Source organism: Coenobita brevimanus, chromosome 108, assembly GCF_032717465.1.
Source record: "Coenobita brevimanus isolate Jiangsu-jjx chromosome 108, ASM3271746v2, whole genome shotgun sequence".
NCBI classification, from domain to species: Eukaryota; Metazoa; Arthropoda; class Malacostraca; order Decapoda; family Coenobitidae; genus Coenobita; species Coenobita brevimanus.
Genome location: NC_137061.1, coordinates 884,034 through 900,843, shown reverse-complemented (window position 1 = coordinate 900,843; position 16,810 = coordinate 884,034). Strand labels below are relative to the sequence as shown.

Below are 16,810 nucleotides of genomic sequence, written 5' to 3'. Positions count from 1 at the left end.
CAAAAATTGTGGCATTCCACCTTTGTGGTATCGGCATGCCCAATAAGTGAATTCCACAGTTTGTCCGTACACTTAGTCACGGTTGTGGCATGGAGTGAGACTGGTAACCATGACAGTATAAGAAGAGTGGATTTTTGTCATTTTGTAATTTATGTCAGAGAATGATTTAAAGAAACTTCTTGTTCCACATTTTTCTAGGTAATTTTGGCTTTAAAAATCCCACAAATGTGGTACCAGATCAGATGAAGTGCAATGCATGATGTACACATTTTTGTTTAGCTTGCAACCATTAGATACAGGGAGTGATGTGTTGGTAGCATAATTGGATTATATATTTTTTAATTTTTGCTGTTCAGAGGACAGTTCCAAACAGTACCGTAGTTGTGATGATGTTGGAGAAGGAGGTGAGAGGTGGAGGAGAGGAAAAAGATAGAAATGTGAAACATTTGTATGTTTTTGCTTTTCAGAGGAAATAGTTCCAAACAGCAGTTGTGGTGGTATAGGTGGAGGAGGGGGAGGCGGAGGGGGGGGTGGTGGAGGGTCGTCACGTCTGAAGCAGTTCTTTTCCAAGCGGGAAAGTCCACCACTCCTAGGATCATCAGTCAACTCACGCCGCTCCTCCCTCGACTTGCCACCTCACTTCAACAACCTCCTTAATGGTAGGGATGTTAATACAGTCACTTCATGTTTCAAGTTGTTTCATTATTAACCTTTGCAGCTTGAGAATGTAATTATCATTCCTCAACTTCAATCTCAACAAAGACACTAATGAGGAGCGTACAAGTGGTGTTGTTGTGTACCCTGGGTGGGGCAAAGCTCTTTCATTGTCCATCCTTGAGCCAAATCATCTTATATTTCCCTGCACCTTGCCATGGGAAAGGACCCTGGTCTGACCCTGGTGGGGTGTTGTATACCACAAGGCTCCGGATTCCTGGACGGTGTACGTCCAATACTGTCCTGTATTGGTACCTGTAGGACAGCCCTCTAGAAGCAGTTACCTACCTATGGTTGATAGCTGTGCTTGGTCAGCCATGCCAGGGTTAGGCAGTAGCAGCATGATCATCATTAACCCCTAACGTGCGGGCGACATTACGTAACGTCCGTGCGTGAGGAGGTGACGTCCAGCCATTTTTGGTCCTAATTTATTGGTGATATTGGGTGATAAGGCATCTTTATCAACTACTGTCCTGCCCTCTACTCTCCCAAGCCTTGAGACAAGTAAAATTGAATATACATAGATAAGTTGTAGTGTTATAATTGGTCAAGTAAAATAGTATATACATACGTAGGTTTTATTGTTATAAGTGTTCAGGTATAATAGAAAACACATACATAAAATTCTTAAGACAATGAATAGTGTAAAGAATGCATAAATGATAAATATAGTGTTCAGTGGTGAAGAAAAAGCAATGAGTGAATAGTTTGCTAGCTTCGCCCCGGGCATGCCTGGTGATAAGCTGCCTGCCCGCACTCCTTCCTCACTCCTCCCCTCATCCTCCCGCAGCCAGCAGAGACATATTACCATGCATATAACACCTCTTGCCTTCGTTTTTCATTCACTTTCATCGATTTATGCATGTTTAGGCTTATTCCTCGATGCATTACTTTTCCGAAAATATGCCGCCCCACACGGTTGTATAATTGACAAGTTGCCCGCCCATAAGGAGTTATAGGGTAGCATGTACATCACAATGCTTCATCCATGTATCACAATATTAGGTGTGGTAAGGGGCGTGGTAGTCTCTTGTTAATCCGCGTCTCACTTCTGTGGCAGGGCTTGACTCGACCAGGTTCTTTGCACCAATATCGCCAGCAGACAAAACTGGTAGCAACTCAATTGTGGAGCTGCTACACCAGGCCTCTGTGGGGTCCAGTGTCCCGGATCCACTTGGTCCACCACCCCAGCCCATTGGACCACCGGGCCTACCTACCTCGCATCCACCTCCTTCTATTAAGGATCTCAGTGAGTGGATAATTTACTTATCATGATAACAGTAATTTTAACTTCCACTTCTGTATCATCATCAGATTATAATAGCAACATTTAAAGTCAAGCCTTCTTTAAAGCACAATACTATCAAGCATTAGATGATGAATGAATGAACTACAGTACCAAGCATACTGCAGTAAATGAGAAAGCTTGCTAGTACCTGGGTACTTCCAAAAGCTCATCAGAGGTAAGCATTGTACGATAGTAAAGGATTGTTTATTTTTGTAATCATGCTGTCATTCCTTGCCTAAGCAGCATTCAGTGTTCAGTTTTCTGTAGTGTGTCATCCAAGACAGCCATACTATACTGGATAAATAATTGAGGATTTGGGAATTTTCATCATCAGCACCTTGCTCCCCTCTTGAACCCTTGACAGAAATGCCTCCAGGCTACCACTTCACACCCTTTTCACTGTCTGAATCACTTCTTCCTCATTCTTCCTTTTCACCAATATTTTATACAGTTCTGTTTTTATTCCAAACTGCTTCAGGCTTGTCTGGTAGTTTTCACAATTTTATGTAGCATGGTATTGGACTATGGTTACAGGAATATTTATATGAGATTAGATGATGGATGGATGTTTTTCTTTCTTTGTAGTGCTGGACGGTAAAGGACAAAGTCTGGAGGAGGTTGAAGCTGGTATCCGCAACATGAGGCAGCAGAACCGCAACCACCACAACCAGCACAACATGACCCACAACATGACAGCCTTTGATGACTTTGTGAGTATACATGTGTGTGTTTTCAGTCCATGCAGCATATCTACTTGTGTATTGATGTAAATTTGGTCAAAAAAATTGTGTTGAACATTTTGTACCGGTACAGAACATTTGACACCACAGATAATGGATTTTTCAAAATGCCACCTATTCATGTCACATGTTGATGACTGTGTTTTTGTGAGGATGCCACATTGCTTGCTAGTGGCATTTTCTGTTATCCTTAGTATAGTACCTTAAGTATTGTTGAAATATGCATGCACATAAAAGTAGATTGATCTCCCATAATCATTGTGAACTATATTATTAATTTTTTATATCATTAGGTCTCAGCTGTTTGATACTCTTTTGGTCATGCATACAGACAAAAACAATAATTGGTATTGCTTCCAGCAAACAAAATCCAGTCATTTATGCATTTAACTTTCCACTGCCTTCCTAGTCATCTTGAAATAAATCCATCCTCACTCATACCCGTTTGTGGGCATTTCCATTGCCTTAAAGTGAATAGGTTGTTCTCTTGCCTTAGCTCTTATCTGTGGAGGGACAGCCGGTTATTGCTTTTGAGTCTGTAGGTATTTATACTTTTGATGATTACCTTTATTTGTAATTGTGCTAGTGTTTAGAAGTATAGTTTTTAATGAATGGTTGCATGCACCCTTTTTTTCTATTTTTAAGTATATATGTACCATCTTTTCTCACCACTTGTGAAAGATTTATTTGACACAAAATATGACTGGAAACTCACGGCATCAGCCACATTAACAACAACTTTGAATTTTAATTTCAGATATTTGATTCAGGTAATAGATGATTATGTAATTACAGTAATGCATTTGCTTCTCAGTCCCAAATGTTATAATATCTCAATCTCAGGTGATAACATCTCAACCCCAAATGTTGAAATGTACTAGGTTATAAAATTTTCAGGTCATGAACCATATAAAATGACTGATGTGAACAATCCTTAACGCATTCAGTGCTGTGCCATTATTGTAGTTTGTTGTTGTTCCCTGACTTTTCAGTATGGAGTAGATAATTATAACAGAGACCTGTGCACTATTATAAACCCTTCCCAAGTTGAATGAAATTATCTGGAGATAGTAAGAATAATTTTAGCTTTTTTGAAAACCATGTTTTTTTTATGCAGCCTAGTTTATCCATTTTATATCCAGATAATTTTATTAACTTTGGAAAGATTTTTGAATCTGGAGGGGTTAAGTATGAATTTGTTCAACCTCGCCAATCAAAAAAGAAATATTCTCTTGAAGAAAGTAATCTGATAGTTGCCAGAAGGGAGATGCATTTTCACAATTCAAAGTTTGGAAAACAGTTGTAAAACCAGAAAGGATGATATTGATACAAGAGTGGAAAACCAACTTGAAATGGAAAATGACAATGATGATGATAATGCAGCTGTGGTTGAAGTTTAGTGTGAGATGGTGTGAAAGATGGATGTCCTTTCAGCTGTCTCAGGTCACTTGCACTCAGGGCCCCAGGCACGTGGAGCGCAGCATTTCACCCAAGGATGTGTTGATGAAGGTAAACCCACACCCACCATCCTCCTCTTAACACACAGTCCTTCATATTTCTATTCCGCTGAGTGCACAGGTGTGGACACTGTGTCGTATTCTTGTCAGATAAGGAAGTCTCATAGCACATATGTATTTTTTCATTTGTTTTTGGTATGTTAACTTGTGTGTGCCTTTTATTCTATTCATGCAGTCAGTGTTGATAAGAACTCTAGATGGTCTAGTGGTGTAAGGTGTCCCGATGGAATGATGCCTGTAAAGGCTCCATCTGAGGGAGGGTTGGGGTTTTATGCTCACATAATACCTTTTAGAGGCAAGTAAAGCTGTTTTCCTTAATTGATGGGATTGAGTAACCTGGCCCTTGGCCCCTAAAAAGAATTGGATGAAAGGTAAAAATGTGCAGATTACAAATAATAAGTTGTACTATGCAATATATATAATTAACCAGCCTTTGCTGGAAAGCCTTCTAAACTGACAAGAATATGGATCTATAACTCATCCTCTTGTGTGAGCCAGTGTTGTTTTGTGTGTATAATTTTTCCAGTAATTTGCCATATTGCCCTTGCAAGATTATCTTTGCAGTGACACTTATCTATTTGTACTGTACACCATACAATGTAGTCAGGGAGATGTGGACTCTGAAATTAGTAAACAAGAAATTACAGTACAGTACTTTAAATTGTCAGATCAAATAAAAACAAATTGTGCCGAGTTTTCTGTAGACAGGAAGCTAAGCCAAGTGCCAAAGCCAACTGATTACATCCCAGCAATTGTTAGAAACTGTCGGGAAAGAAAATTGCTTTAATGCTGTTAATTTCAATTGATGTCTTGCATAAACTGTGAAATATTCTTAAATACATTGAGGTGGTGTGGCCATGTGGAGAGGATGGAGGGTGAAAGACTGACGAAGAGAGTGTATGTGAATGAGGTGGAGGGGGGAAGAGGGAGGGGGAGGCCGAGGATGAGATGGAGGGATGGGTTGGAGAGGTATATGAGAGAGGGGGGTGTGAGTTGGGAGCAGGGCAGTGAAATGGCGGGGGACAGGACGACATGAAGGCAATTTGTTTGTGGCCACCCCAGACGGGATTGAGGCGTCTGGCAAGATAGATAGATAGATATTGTTATTTGTGCAATAATCAGAGTTCCAACAGAACTGATGTTTAACTGGGCTGCAGAATTGTTTGATTATATTAGTGTTGCCACATGAAGGCATCTCACTCCAACACTATCAGTATTTTACTTGCATTGTAGTATTGTATGAACGGAATATATGTTATATAGATTTTTGGGTCAGTTCTGCCTGCATATCCATAACAGTATTCACCTTTTCCATAGCTACACTGAAATTGCCATTATTATATATTAGTGTTTGAATTCTTGCAAGTGCATCTGTGGCCAAACTTATGCAGTTATTTTAACATTCATTATTTTTTTTGATAATTCATTCATTAATTTATTTTTGCTAAATCTGCTTTGCTGTTTATATTTTCTTTATGCAGTGTTTCTGTACTTTTTTATATAATTTTACATTTTATAATTTCTAGTTCAGTACATCCCAAGGCAGCTGCCTCTAATTGTAATAGGTGTGTGTGTGTAATGGTTGTTCTGTAATGTTTGTGTTGTAATTTCAGCTGTTGAATGGTGGTATGAAGGAGAACAATGTAGTGAAGCCATCCCCTCTGCCTATCCAGCCTGCCCTACCCAACGCACCCACAGAAAATGATCTCATTCAGAGTAAGAACTGCTTCTTAGTCCTTGTGTGAAAAAGTGAAATAGCAGATGAGCCTTGATGTTCAACAGGAGTCTTAACACTCTTGCACAAGCAGCTGAACTCACTCTAAAGATATTGTTTGGCAAAGAACATTCAGAATCACTAATCAGTGTTTCATTGTTATATTAATGCAGATTGCAAGAGTGAAGACTTGGGGGAATATCCCCACCTATTGTCAGCAGACTTATGATTAGTTATAATAAAAGAGCAGTGTTACAAAATAATTGCTGTATAATTTTGCATGAAGATTATCCCATCCATTTCAGTGAAAAGGGGAATTCGGGAAAATTTTAAAAGGAATTTCATAATGAGTCAGCATGAATTCAGACTTGTTGTAATTCCGCTAGAAATCACACCTGCCCTGTTATGGATGTGCTGGATCTGACTCTGTCAGTGTGATGTTTATTTTGGGAGAAGGCACTTTTATGGCTTCTGCCTCTACACTGAATGACAAGCTTAATGGTTTCCTGTACATCAGGAAACCATTTACTGTGCTGGGTGGTAACCGTATAACCAAATTATGATGCCTGATGGTTTAGTGGGCAATTAACCCTTTCGATACTTAGGGTAGCGATGAAAAGGTCACCCGCTCGTTACTGGACGACACAGGCTGCGTCAAACCTAATCTCACGCACTCGTTACTGGACGATGCAAGCAGCGTCCAACAAAATCGCCCCTTGATGGAAAGAAGAAAAAAATGCGTAAATTAGCGCATGATTTATATTCACCGAACGTTTTTATCAACACCATTAGCAAGTACATGTACAACTATTTGAGGTTACATGAATAAAAAATCAGGCAGATAGAGACAAAAATGAAGGGAGGGGAAAAAAATAATTTAGCGAAACACCGCTCCTGCACTGCACTGCGATCGTAAAATAATTTCCTTCTGTGGTACATAAAACCGACCCGAATTGTCCTATTGTAAATGTTTATGTACCAAAATGTAGCTAATGAAATTTCCTAAAACTCTTTCTCGGTAACAATTACCATAAAACATATATTTCTATGAGAAAACACGAAGGAAAGAAAAAAACGTAAATTAGCGCATAATTTATATTCGCCAAATGTTTTTATCAGCACCATAAGCAAGTACAACTATTTGAGATTATGAGGAATAAAAATTACAGAGCTAGAAGCAAAACTAAGGGTGTGTGGATAAAATGCATAAGAAGCACCGCAAACAGGGGAGGTTCTCCCAGCACTCAGCCTAAGCCAAACCGGCCCACTTTGTGAGTTCAGTACTTGCCTGCGGTTTCTACACAGCTTGCTTCATTCAGTAATGAAGGGGTTAAGGTGCTCGAATCGGATTGAGCCTGTACAAGTTTCTATCCAAGGGGTGGTTGGGATTTATTGTTCATGTAATGCCACCCAGGGATGAGTGAAGCTGGTTATTCTCATCTTAAATATCAGGACCAACTTGCCTAGCCCCGGACTCCTACGCTCCTCGTGGAGCAACACAGGATTAGATGATGATATGTTTTCCTTCATCTAACACTGGGCATTTAGGTAGAAGGTATCTTGTGTGCAATTCAGATGCATAGATATGCATGTGAACAGTCTTTAAAATCAGTACGTAAGGAAATGTGCAAGTGCTTCTTGGGTTCAAAGAGTGATAGGTGTGAGCAGAAACAGCAGCTTCTCTTGCCAACCAGAGATTGCTTCTCTTATACCGTGGTAATGTGGTTGTGGAAGTAAGAGGTGCGATGGGACACTATGTATGTTTCATAGGGGGACTGAGAAGGATAGGTCTAGGTAGTGTCCTTCCAGTATTTAACAGAAAACTAATTTTATGGTTATCATAATATTACTTGGAAACTCACCATTTTAAGCACCAACCCCTCCTCCCCTTCACCCAGCCCTCCTTACCAGCACCGTTTCCAGATGAAACAATGTACTCTCTCATTCCATGATCACTGAGGTGCAGTGCTTTAAAGGATTCCCGGCAGTTCAGCCACGTGCAAAAGTTCGCCAGCATGACGTCTTGCTTTCCATTTCTTTCTAAATCCTCCCCAGACATTGAAGTACCGGTATCACTCCTTTTCATACCCTGAACGTGTGCTTTATACTACTCTTAAGTAAAAATATATGTAACACCTTCCACTACCACAACCAACAGAGAAAATGTCAGTGACTTTTGTTCACATCTTGTTTCATTCTTAAAGGCTCCAACATGCTTGCATGCCTCAGCCTCGGTCACCTAGTGGCGGCTTTCCATGCTGCTCGATCTCTGGCAGCGTCCCTGTTCAGTCCCTTATCCCTGAGGTCACACTCAAAGACCTCATCCCAGGCCTTTTTTGGTTTACCTCTCGCAACCCTACCCCTAACATTAACGCTTTTCAGTTTCTGCACCCTGTTATCATTGCCCATCCTTTCCACATGCCCAAACCACCACAGTCTACCTCTCCTCATCACAGCACCAGTACACACAAGTCCTGTCGTACATTTCAACTTTTCTATTGTAAACCTACCCCAGGCCTTGCACTCTTGGACGCACTGCACATCCACTTAATCATTGCAATTTCTTTACTTTTGAGCCTGTGAATATCTGCTTCCTTTACTGCTCAGGCCTCACTGGTATACAGGATTAAACTCCTAACACATGCTGCATATAAAGATCCCTTAGCATGGAGGGAGAGCCCTCTCAGTTTCAGGAGAGGCAACAGCTCCCTGAACTTCTTCCAACCAATACTCATGGCCCAACATATTATGTTTGATTGCACTTCTGATGTATGTTAACTGTTGTACTTGTCATTATTTGTTCCAGTGCTGATGAAGGGTAGTGGAGGTGGTATGGGTGGACAGCAAAGCCACCCAGGTGTGCCCCCACAACACCAACAGCAGCAGCCACGACCCATGCCCCCTCCCTCAGTGCCCAACCTTAACGTTCCGCCACCCAGCATGGTTGCACACTACCAACCACCACCACCCATGTCACAGATGGCATCACAGGGACAACCAAACCAGGATGTTATTATGAAGCTGTTACAGGTACAGCAGCAGCAGCAACAACAACAACAGCAACAACAACAGCATAAAAGACAGCTTCTACAACAGGTGCGGGTGCAGAAGTAAATGTTCACTCACCCAGTCAGTCCGGGGTACAGAATAGTACTGTACATCAAGTTAAACCACTTTGAGACATTTTCCTGGTTTATGTTTTAGGTAGTGTAAGCTTGAAAAGAAAAAAAACAGCGGGTCTCACAGACCCATTTAACTCTTAAAAGACGGGTGTCTGTGTATGGTGTCCAAAGGGTACTAGGGGCAAAAAGATGGGTGTCCACATATGCTGTCCCATCCCCAGATAACCACCCCACCCACCCCACCCCCCTACCACCACACCCACACACCACTCCCCACCCTCCCCACACACCCCCATCCCCAAACTGTGACAGCCCCCACAGCCTCCCCAACCCTCCCCACCACCCCTTACCACCCCAAACCCCCACTCTCCCAACACCCCCAACCCCCCATCCTCCCACCACCCCTTTCCACCCCTTTCCATCCCTAGCCCCCACCCTCCCACCATACACAACCTCCCAACTCCCCCTCCCATCCTCCATGCCCCCCGCCACCCATCCCCATGCCTCTATCCTCCCCTTCCCCCAACCATCCCCACTCCCCCACAATCCCCCCACCACCCCCACTCCCTCACAATCCCCCCACCACCCCCACTCTCTCGCAATTCCCCCACCACCCCCACTCTCTCGCAATTCCCCCACCACCCCCACTTCCCCACAATCCCCCCACCACCCCCACTGCCTATCCCCCACCACCTACCCCAACTGCTTACCCCCCATCACCTACCCACACCACCCCCAACTGCTTACCCCCCATCACCTACCCACACCACCCCCAACCTCCTACCCACTAGCCACCCTCCTACTCCCCTACACCCCTACCCCTAAAACCATCCCCACCCTACCCCACACACCCATTCCCCCACTTCCCTAAACCACCCCTTCCATCCCCCCCCCCCCACCATATCGCGCCTGCTGATTGTGCCCATCCTGAGCGTATGTCAGAACATTCCGATGCCCGTCTTGTAGAGGTTAAAGGAGGAAATTGAGTTATGTAATGAAATGCTACTTTGAATACTGCACTATTACTCCATGTATATTTTTTAATCATGTAAGATAGGAAACGAAAACTCAAGAGTGATTGTTTGTTCATGACATTGCATCAAAAAGGATGCCTTTCAAAGATTGAAATGTGGGAAACTGACTCATACAGTATATGCCACACATGGATCATGTGATTTGGATAAATAATATATACCATATGGTCCAAACCCCAGCAACAGCAGCAGCAACAACAACTGGATCCAATCAAGCAGCTGATGGGTGGGTTTGGTGGTGTGAGTGTGAGTGCATCACCGCAGCCTCAGGACCAGGTGCTGCGGGATGCTCTGCTAAGACCTGATGTGCAAGGACTTCTGCAACGTAAGTAGGAAATTTGCCTATACATCGAATAGTAGGAGGAGGAGGAGTGTGGTATAGAGGGTGGTGAGGTTAAGGAACTGACAGTAGATTGAACTGGCTAGGAGAACTTTGTACAAAGAGTGTATGACATAGGTTTGGCTTAGGTACAACTTCATGTGCTGGGCTTTTTGCAGTATTAATATTGACATTACCTCCATACTGTAGTGGAAAGGGGTTATTGGAGAGGAGTGTGTGGTGTTTCTTGGAGGGAGAGAAATGAGCAAGTTGATGTGGATGTGCTTGAAAATACTGCGGAGATAGTCTGACCATCGCCCCCTCTTCCTCCCTCCACAGGAGTAGCCAGTGGTCAGGTGACGGCACCACAGCTGGTGAATCAGCTGAAAACGGCATCACTCACAGCCTCACAGCGGGATGCCATCTCCACGGTCCTCAAGTTTCTCAAGGGCCAACACTCACAGCCGCTCATCCCTCACCGCACCACACTCACACCCTCACCCACGCCGCAGGTTTATTACATGCTCTTCGACCAGTTAATGACAGATAGAGAGATACTTTTAAATGTTATTTACATATAAAAATGCATTTTCCCAGTATCCACCTTAAACCAAGTTTTAGGGTTTATTTGCACATCCTTGAGTATCTGCAGCCAAAATTGAAACCATGAAAATTGAAGGATGTCTGTACTCTTGCACAAGAATGTATCATTAACTTTGTGCAAGACACTGACACTGCAGGCAGTAACTTGAAAATGTGCAAGGGTTCCACTCACGTTGGTAGACCTGATTTCACAAGGATGAAGTGTAATGCTTGCGTGTGATGTATCTTAGTACAGTATTGTATTAATAAAACTGCTCTGATAAAATATTAATTTTCTCCTGACATCATGACTGTTGATCTTTTGGATACCATCAGAGCCACCCCTGTGTGGTAGTTTTTGGAGCTAGCGTACATTATTTTTTGTATGTGTTGCAGGCGGTGGTGAGTGGTGGACTGTCCCTAGGTGGAAGTGCATCTCTCTCCCCCCGTGTGGCATCACCAAACCCTGACCCCTCCAACATGCTCAACCCACATATTCTACAGCCTCAGTCACGTCTGTCCCCTCTCAGTAAGTATATACACAACCATTGTAGTTACAGTAAGTCCTTATCAGAGTCCCTCCCCCTGGTTTCTTTTTTCCCCTATAGTTATTGTTGAGACATTAGGACAGTTTTATGTGGGTGTTGTCAGGAAACACGTCACACAGACGTTTATCCTGATCGGTTTCACACGGGATGTAGAGAAAACCTTACCTCACTCATTCCTTTGGTAGTAGAAAAAGGTCAGGGTGATGATGGTGGTGATAATGATGATGACTGTTTATTCTTGCATTTCAGTGTTTACAGGAGGTTCTCTGGGCAACAACCTGGGTGTAAACAATGTAGGTGGGCCTCGACGACCTCCCTCTCATCAGGAGCTGGTCGCCCACACACAGAGCATCATGCAAAAGGCACTACTCAAGCAGGAACTTGAGAAGGCCAAAGAGGTAATGGCACCAAATATATTTTCTCTTTCTTATTGTTAGCATTATTATTACCATCAGTTGCCCTTAGGGATCTGTAAAACATGGCTTAACAAGTATATTAGAGCTACTTCCTAATGTACGTTGTAGTCAGGCTTTCCAGTACAAGGTGTACCATACGATTACCCTTGAACCCCTTCATTCCAGTGATATTTTTCATTATAATATTCTTGCTGCTTCCTGATGGTTTAACTCAGCTTAAGGAAGGCTTTTCAGAGTGGAGGGGTTAGATGTAGCTTTCATTAATCTTTTACTGTCAGAGATCCTAAGCTGCAAAAAGTTAAATTGAAGAAAATTGCCTGGAGGTCACAGGAATGAACCAGCAGTATGTGCTACCAGATTGAAGGGTTAACTTCCGATGTTAATGTCACACACCCTTGTACGTACGTAGCGTCTAAATTATTTGCAGAAACATCGTAAGCGTGAGGCAGAGAGAGCGCGGTCACCCAACCCCAGTGTTCCCATGACAAGTGTTGGCCCCATGTCCATCCCTCCAAATGTTAGCAAGGTGGGTTACCTGGTATCATGGCTCATTGTTTCCACAGGCAGGCCTACTTAACTTTTGCTGTTACTAACACATGTAGATATTTTATTTAGGCTATAACTGGAAGACTTTAACATACGGTTATGGAGTTGGAGTCGTCTGTTTTTTATTGGAGTCAGAGTCTTGGGGTTGTCTGTTCTTGGTTGGAGTCGGAGTCAGTAAAATTCCCGCAACTTCCAGTCTAAGCTTTTTGGTTCTGAAATTGTACCACCCATATCTTTTCAATACTTTATTCAGTTTATTTTGCAGCCATGTATAACGGTTTGCAGTATTTGTTGTTATGCAAGCACTATAAGTAGAGAATTTTACAATAAAGATTTAAGAATTACATTTATCAAACTTCATAAATACCTGTATGATTCGTTTACCTACATCATGTCCATGTGCTGTATTATTAGTACAGTATACTGTATACTTAATTCAGAGTTGGAGTCGTACTTGTAAAATATCTGGAGTCAGAGTTAGGAAATATCATCACTGACTTCACAACCCTGCGTTTATACATAACAGGTGGTAAGCGAATGGCATTCCACCTGGCAGTATCTAATGTGTTGTGGATACAGCTTAGTTTGCTGGTGTGGGCATGGGTATGGCAGTGGGAGTAGGGAATGAATAAAGAATGAAGAATCAACATTGATAATTCTGACTGAACTGTTTCCCTAAACACATGAGAAATCACCCAGGAGAATGGAAAAGGAGCATTAAATATAGACCACCCTATACATACATACATACATACCTAGGTGTTATGCTCTGTTTCCTCTTAAGGAATCTCCATTTTGAGGTTGGCCATGGTAAAGATAATGTTTTTTTTATAGAGTGGAAAGTAAACCAAGTGCCAGAACTAGCTAATTGCTTTTCAGCAGTTGATAGAAACCACTGGGGAAGCAGAAATCTCAGATATGTATTAAAATTTGCAAGTGTCAGAGTCTCATCAGGGACATTGAATTTATGTAGCTACTTATGGCTGAAGGTTTCCTGCCTGAGTATGTATGTTGGTTACCATTTTTGTTACCACATTTCACCCATATGGAAGTACCTCTCAGCGTTCTTGGTAGCCACCCATTTGCTACCCCTTCATGGTTAGAACTCATTTTACTCGAGGAAAAAACAGATTATTATATGTTGGTAGAGTATGTCATAGGAGCCTGTGATTGTTAAAGATTGTCTGTATCTGTTTTACCTTTTGAATTGACATACAGTATGTCCTCACTACAGCAGACTTCACTAGATCGGAATTTGCTTTTTTCGGAGTCGAGGAGCCAGCTGGAATAATCTCTTACATATCGGGAACACTACAAAAAAGCTAGAAGTGACCTGGACTGCCTAACCTTAGGCCAGGGCGGCCATATTGTCCGCACAGTTTGTGTGTTCATTCGTCGGTTTGTGGTGGGCTGGAGGTGTCACTATTCCCCAGTGTTCTGCCTCAGTCTTACCCACATTATTTCACCCCCCATCCCTGATATACTGCTTGAGGGTGATAAGTGATAAGTGAAAAATACAAAGTGAACATCTTATGTTTGTCAGAGCGTAAATAATAAATTAAAGTGCGCAGTACATTGTTTAAAAAGTGATTAGAATTAAGTACACCACACAGCATGCAAGGTACAAGCTACTGTACACCTCCAGTTCCCATCCATGATACAGCTCCTTCCAGTGAAGACAATCAGGAGGAGGAGTCACTGTTCCTTGATGATGACCCTGAAGATAATGGGTAATGATTTTGAAAGATTTGCTCTGAAGGATCCTTCACCAGGTGCTGAATGATGATACACTCAGCAAGGTTGGGGTGGGGGGGTGAGCCAAGTGAGTCGGAATGGTTATGTAAGAAAATTATTTAATTACTTATGAGTTTTATTGTGTTCAATCTATCTGTTGCCAGATGCCTTAATCCCATAAGGGGTAGCTACAAACAAAATGCCTCCATGTCGCTCTGTCCCCTGCCATTTCACTGCCCTGCTTCCAGCTCACACCTCCCCATCTTATATACCTCTCCACTCCATCCCACCATCTCATCCTTGGCCTCCCCCTCCCTCCAAGCCTGGCTTAAATTTTATACAATAAGTTATTTATAGTGGCATTTGAGAAAAGTTAAGAGGCAAATGGGATATTGCCACAAGTTAGAAGGAACTGGTGAGGTGAAGCAGAATGGTGGCCCTGACGCATTTCATGTACGAAAATATCTTATTGGGTGTGTTACGTATGGCATTTATTGAGTAAACCTTTCTAAAATTATACTATGTTATGCAGTAAATTATTTAAAGTGGCCGCTGAGAAAAGTTGAGGCAAATGGGATATTGCCCCAAGTTAGAGGAAACTGGTGGGGCGAAGCACGATGGTGGCCATGATGCTTTACACGTTTGAAAATATCTTAGTGGGGGGAAGTCCATATGTTGCCTTTATCAGAGTTTCGCTTTTTCTGGATTGGCTTGGGCCTCAGTTAGTCTGTTCTAGTGAGGTTTTACTGTATATTGTTTCAGGATGGGTCACCAAGCAAGACTGGAGTAAAATCTCAGTCACCCTTGGCATTCACCCCAACGTCCGTCATGAGGAAAATGACAGCTGACCGTGATCGTACTGACAGAGCTGACAAGTCAGACAGGTAAGCCCACACTGTATGTAAGTTGCAGATGGTTAGGCCTGTGAGATGGAGCCAGGATTCTAGGGGCTTGAATGGTGTATAAATGAATGTCTGGTCTTGTTCATTACATGTGCTGTTGGATAGCACTACTTGTATACCCTTTTTGTTCTTGTTTTCTGATTCTTACCTCATTCTGAGTTGTGAAAGACAGGTCATGATGATGATGGTGATGGCGATTTGTGTTTTAGGTTCTGTTGCACCCAGTCATTATGTAGGAATGCCTGTGATGATTCTTGACCCTGCCTCATCTCATTTTTTGATGGACAGAAGGGTCAGGATGATGATAATAAAATGACTTGGATGAATGGATGATGATGGTACTTTTTGTTTTCAGTCCTGTGGTTGATAACTTGAAGGAAGGAGAACGTAGCCGTGAATCAGAGAACAACCCAGTCAGTGTTGGTATGCAGCTTCAGCCTCCACTTCAGCAACAAGGTATCGCATATACTGCATTGTATAGAAATGATTTTTACTTATGGGAGTAGATGCATTAGTAAAAGTAGGTAGAGGTACAATAGGCTTTTAGACGAGGACTGACCATTTACTATGATGGGTGGTAATCGCCTAACCATCTGGCAGCTGGTGTTCCCTAGTGTTAAGGCACTCTTACCAAATGGAGCCCGTAAAGATTTACATCTGTGGAGTTGTGGCGTTTATTGCTCACATAATGCCAATAAGGGATGTGTGAGGGTGCTTATCGTTACCCTATATACATTGGGACTAAGTAGCCTAATCCTGGCCACTTGTGTTTCTGATGGGACTGGAAGGGATTGGATGATGAATGGATGTTTTTAAGGTGGGGGAGTGTTTACTGTATTGTTAATTTGAGTTAAAGTTGGTCATCTTTTACTGTATTATGTGTTAATACTATAGTTGAGGAAAGGATGACATGAGGCAGGATATCTGGTGTAAGATTTCACCACCACCACTAGGTACCCCTTGCATGTAATGAGAACGTGTTAAATCTTATCTATCTATCTATCTGTCTATCTGTTGTGAGATGCCTTAATCTTGTAAGGGATATCTCCCTGTCCACCACCATTTCACTGCCCTGCTCCCAGAATCTGTACCATGTCCTTTGTTCGGCCCTTAGTCGTCACCTGTTGGTCAGTCCTGGTTGGAGGCTACTTGTTCGTATTTTTGGTTAGTTGTTTTCCGGAGAGGGGCACAAACTCTCCGCCAACCCATTTGTTGTCATGTAGGGAGCACCTGTTGGTTAGCTATAAGGTTACCATCCAGCACTGTAAATGATTTCCTGGCTTACAGGAAATCATTTGGCTTGCCACCCTAAAAGCAGGGTACCACTTTTGCTTGCTACCCTAAAGTCAGAGTACCGGTACACTAAGTGGGTGGATGATGGGCTGTTTAAAATAAGTTTAAATAGAGGACACTGTGACCAAGGTTTGGCACCCATTTTAAACTTGATAGTCATTAAAGTAACTCTTTTATAGGTAGTTATGAAGTGCAGGTGCTTGAAAGGTGGAGCCATGATCTCTGAGTCATGAATGGTGAGTGGATGAGAGTATGGCACATTCAGCTGGACAGACTTTGGTTAGTTGTCTTTCTGTAAAGATTTTTCTTTCTGTTTGGACCCTGTCTCACTTCATCTTCAG

At 42.5% G+C, this 16,810-nt stretch overlaps 1 protein-coding gene across 1 annotated transcript in view; it reads left to right on the top strand.

Annotated features, from left to right (window-relative positions):
• The window catches only part of LOC145416918 (uncharacterized), a 43,384-nt gene that overhangs the window by 7,668 nt on the left and 18,906 nt on the right, over positions 1–16,810 (top strand). Inside the window, exons 9-23 of the mRNA XM_080285777.1 lie at positions 490–667; positions 1,458–1,492; positions 1,764–1,963; positions 2,588–2,712; positions 4,177–4,251; positions 5,873–5,975; positions 8,780–9,075; positions 10,310–10,454; positions 10,788–10,960; positions 11,427–11,559; positions 11,828–11,976; positions 12,422–12,520; positions 13,863–13,868; positions 15,037–15,158; positions 15,532–15,632. Coding sequence (XP_080141903.1) covers positions 490–667; positions 1,458–1,492; positions 1,764–1,963; positions 2,588–2,712; positions 4,177–4,251; positions 5,873–5,975; positions 8,780–9,075; positions 10,310–10,454; positions 10,788–10,960; positions 11,427–11,559; positions 11,828–11,976; positions 12,422–12,520; positions 13,863–13,868; positions 15,037–15,158; positions 15,532–15,632 — 1,940 coding nt within the window. The remainder of the gene's footprint in view (positions 1–489; positions 668–1,457; positions 1,493–1,763; positions 1,964–2,587; positions 2,713–4,176; positions 4,252–5,872; positions 5,976–8,779; positions 9,076–10,309; positions 10,455–10,787; positions 10,961–11,426; positions 11,560–11,827; positions 11,977–12,421; positions 12,521–13,862; positions 13,869–15,036; positions 15,159–15,531; positions 15,633–16,810) is intronic.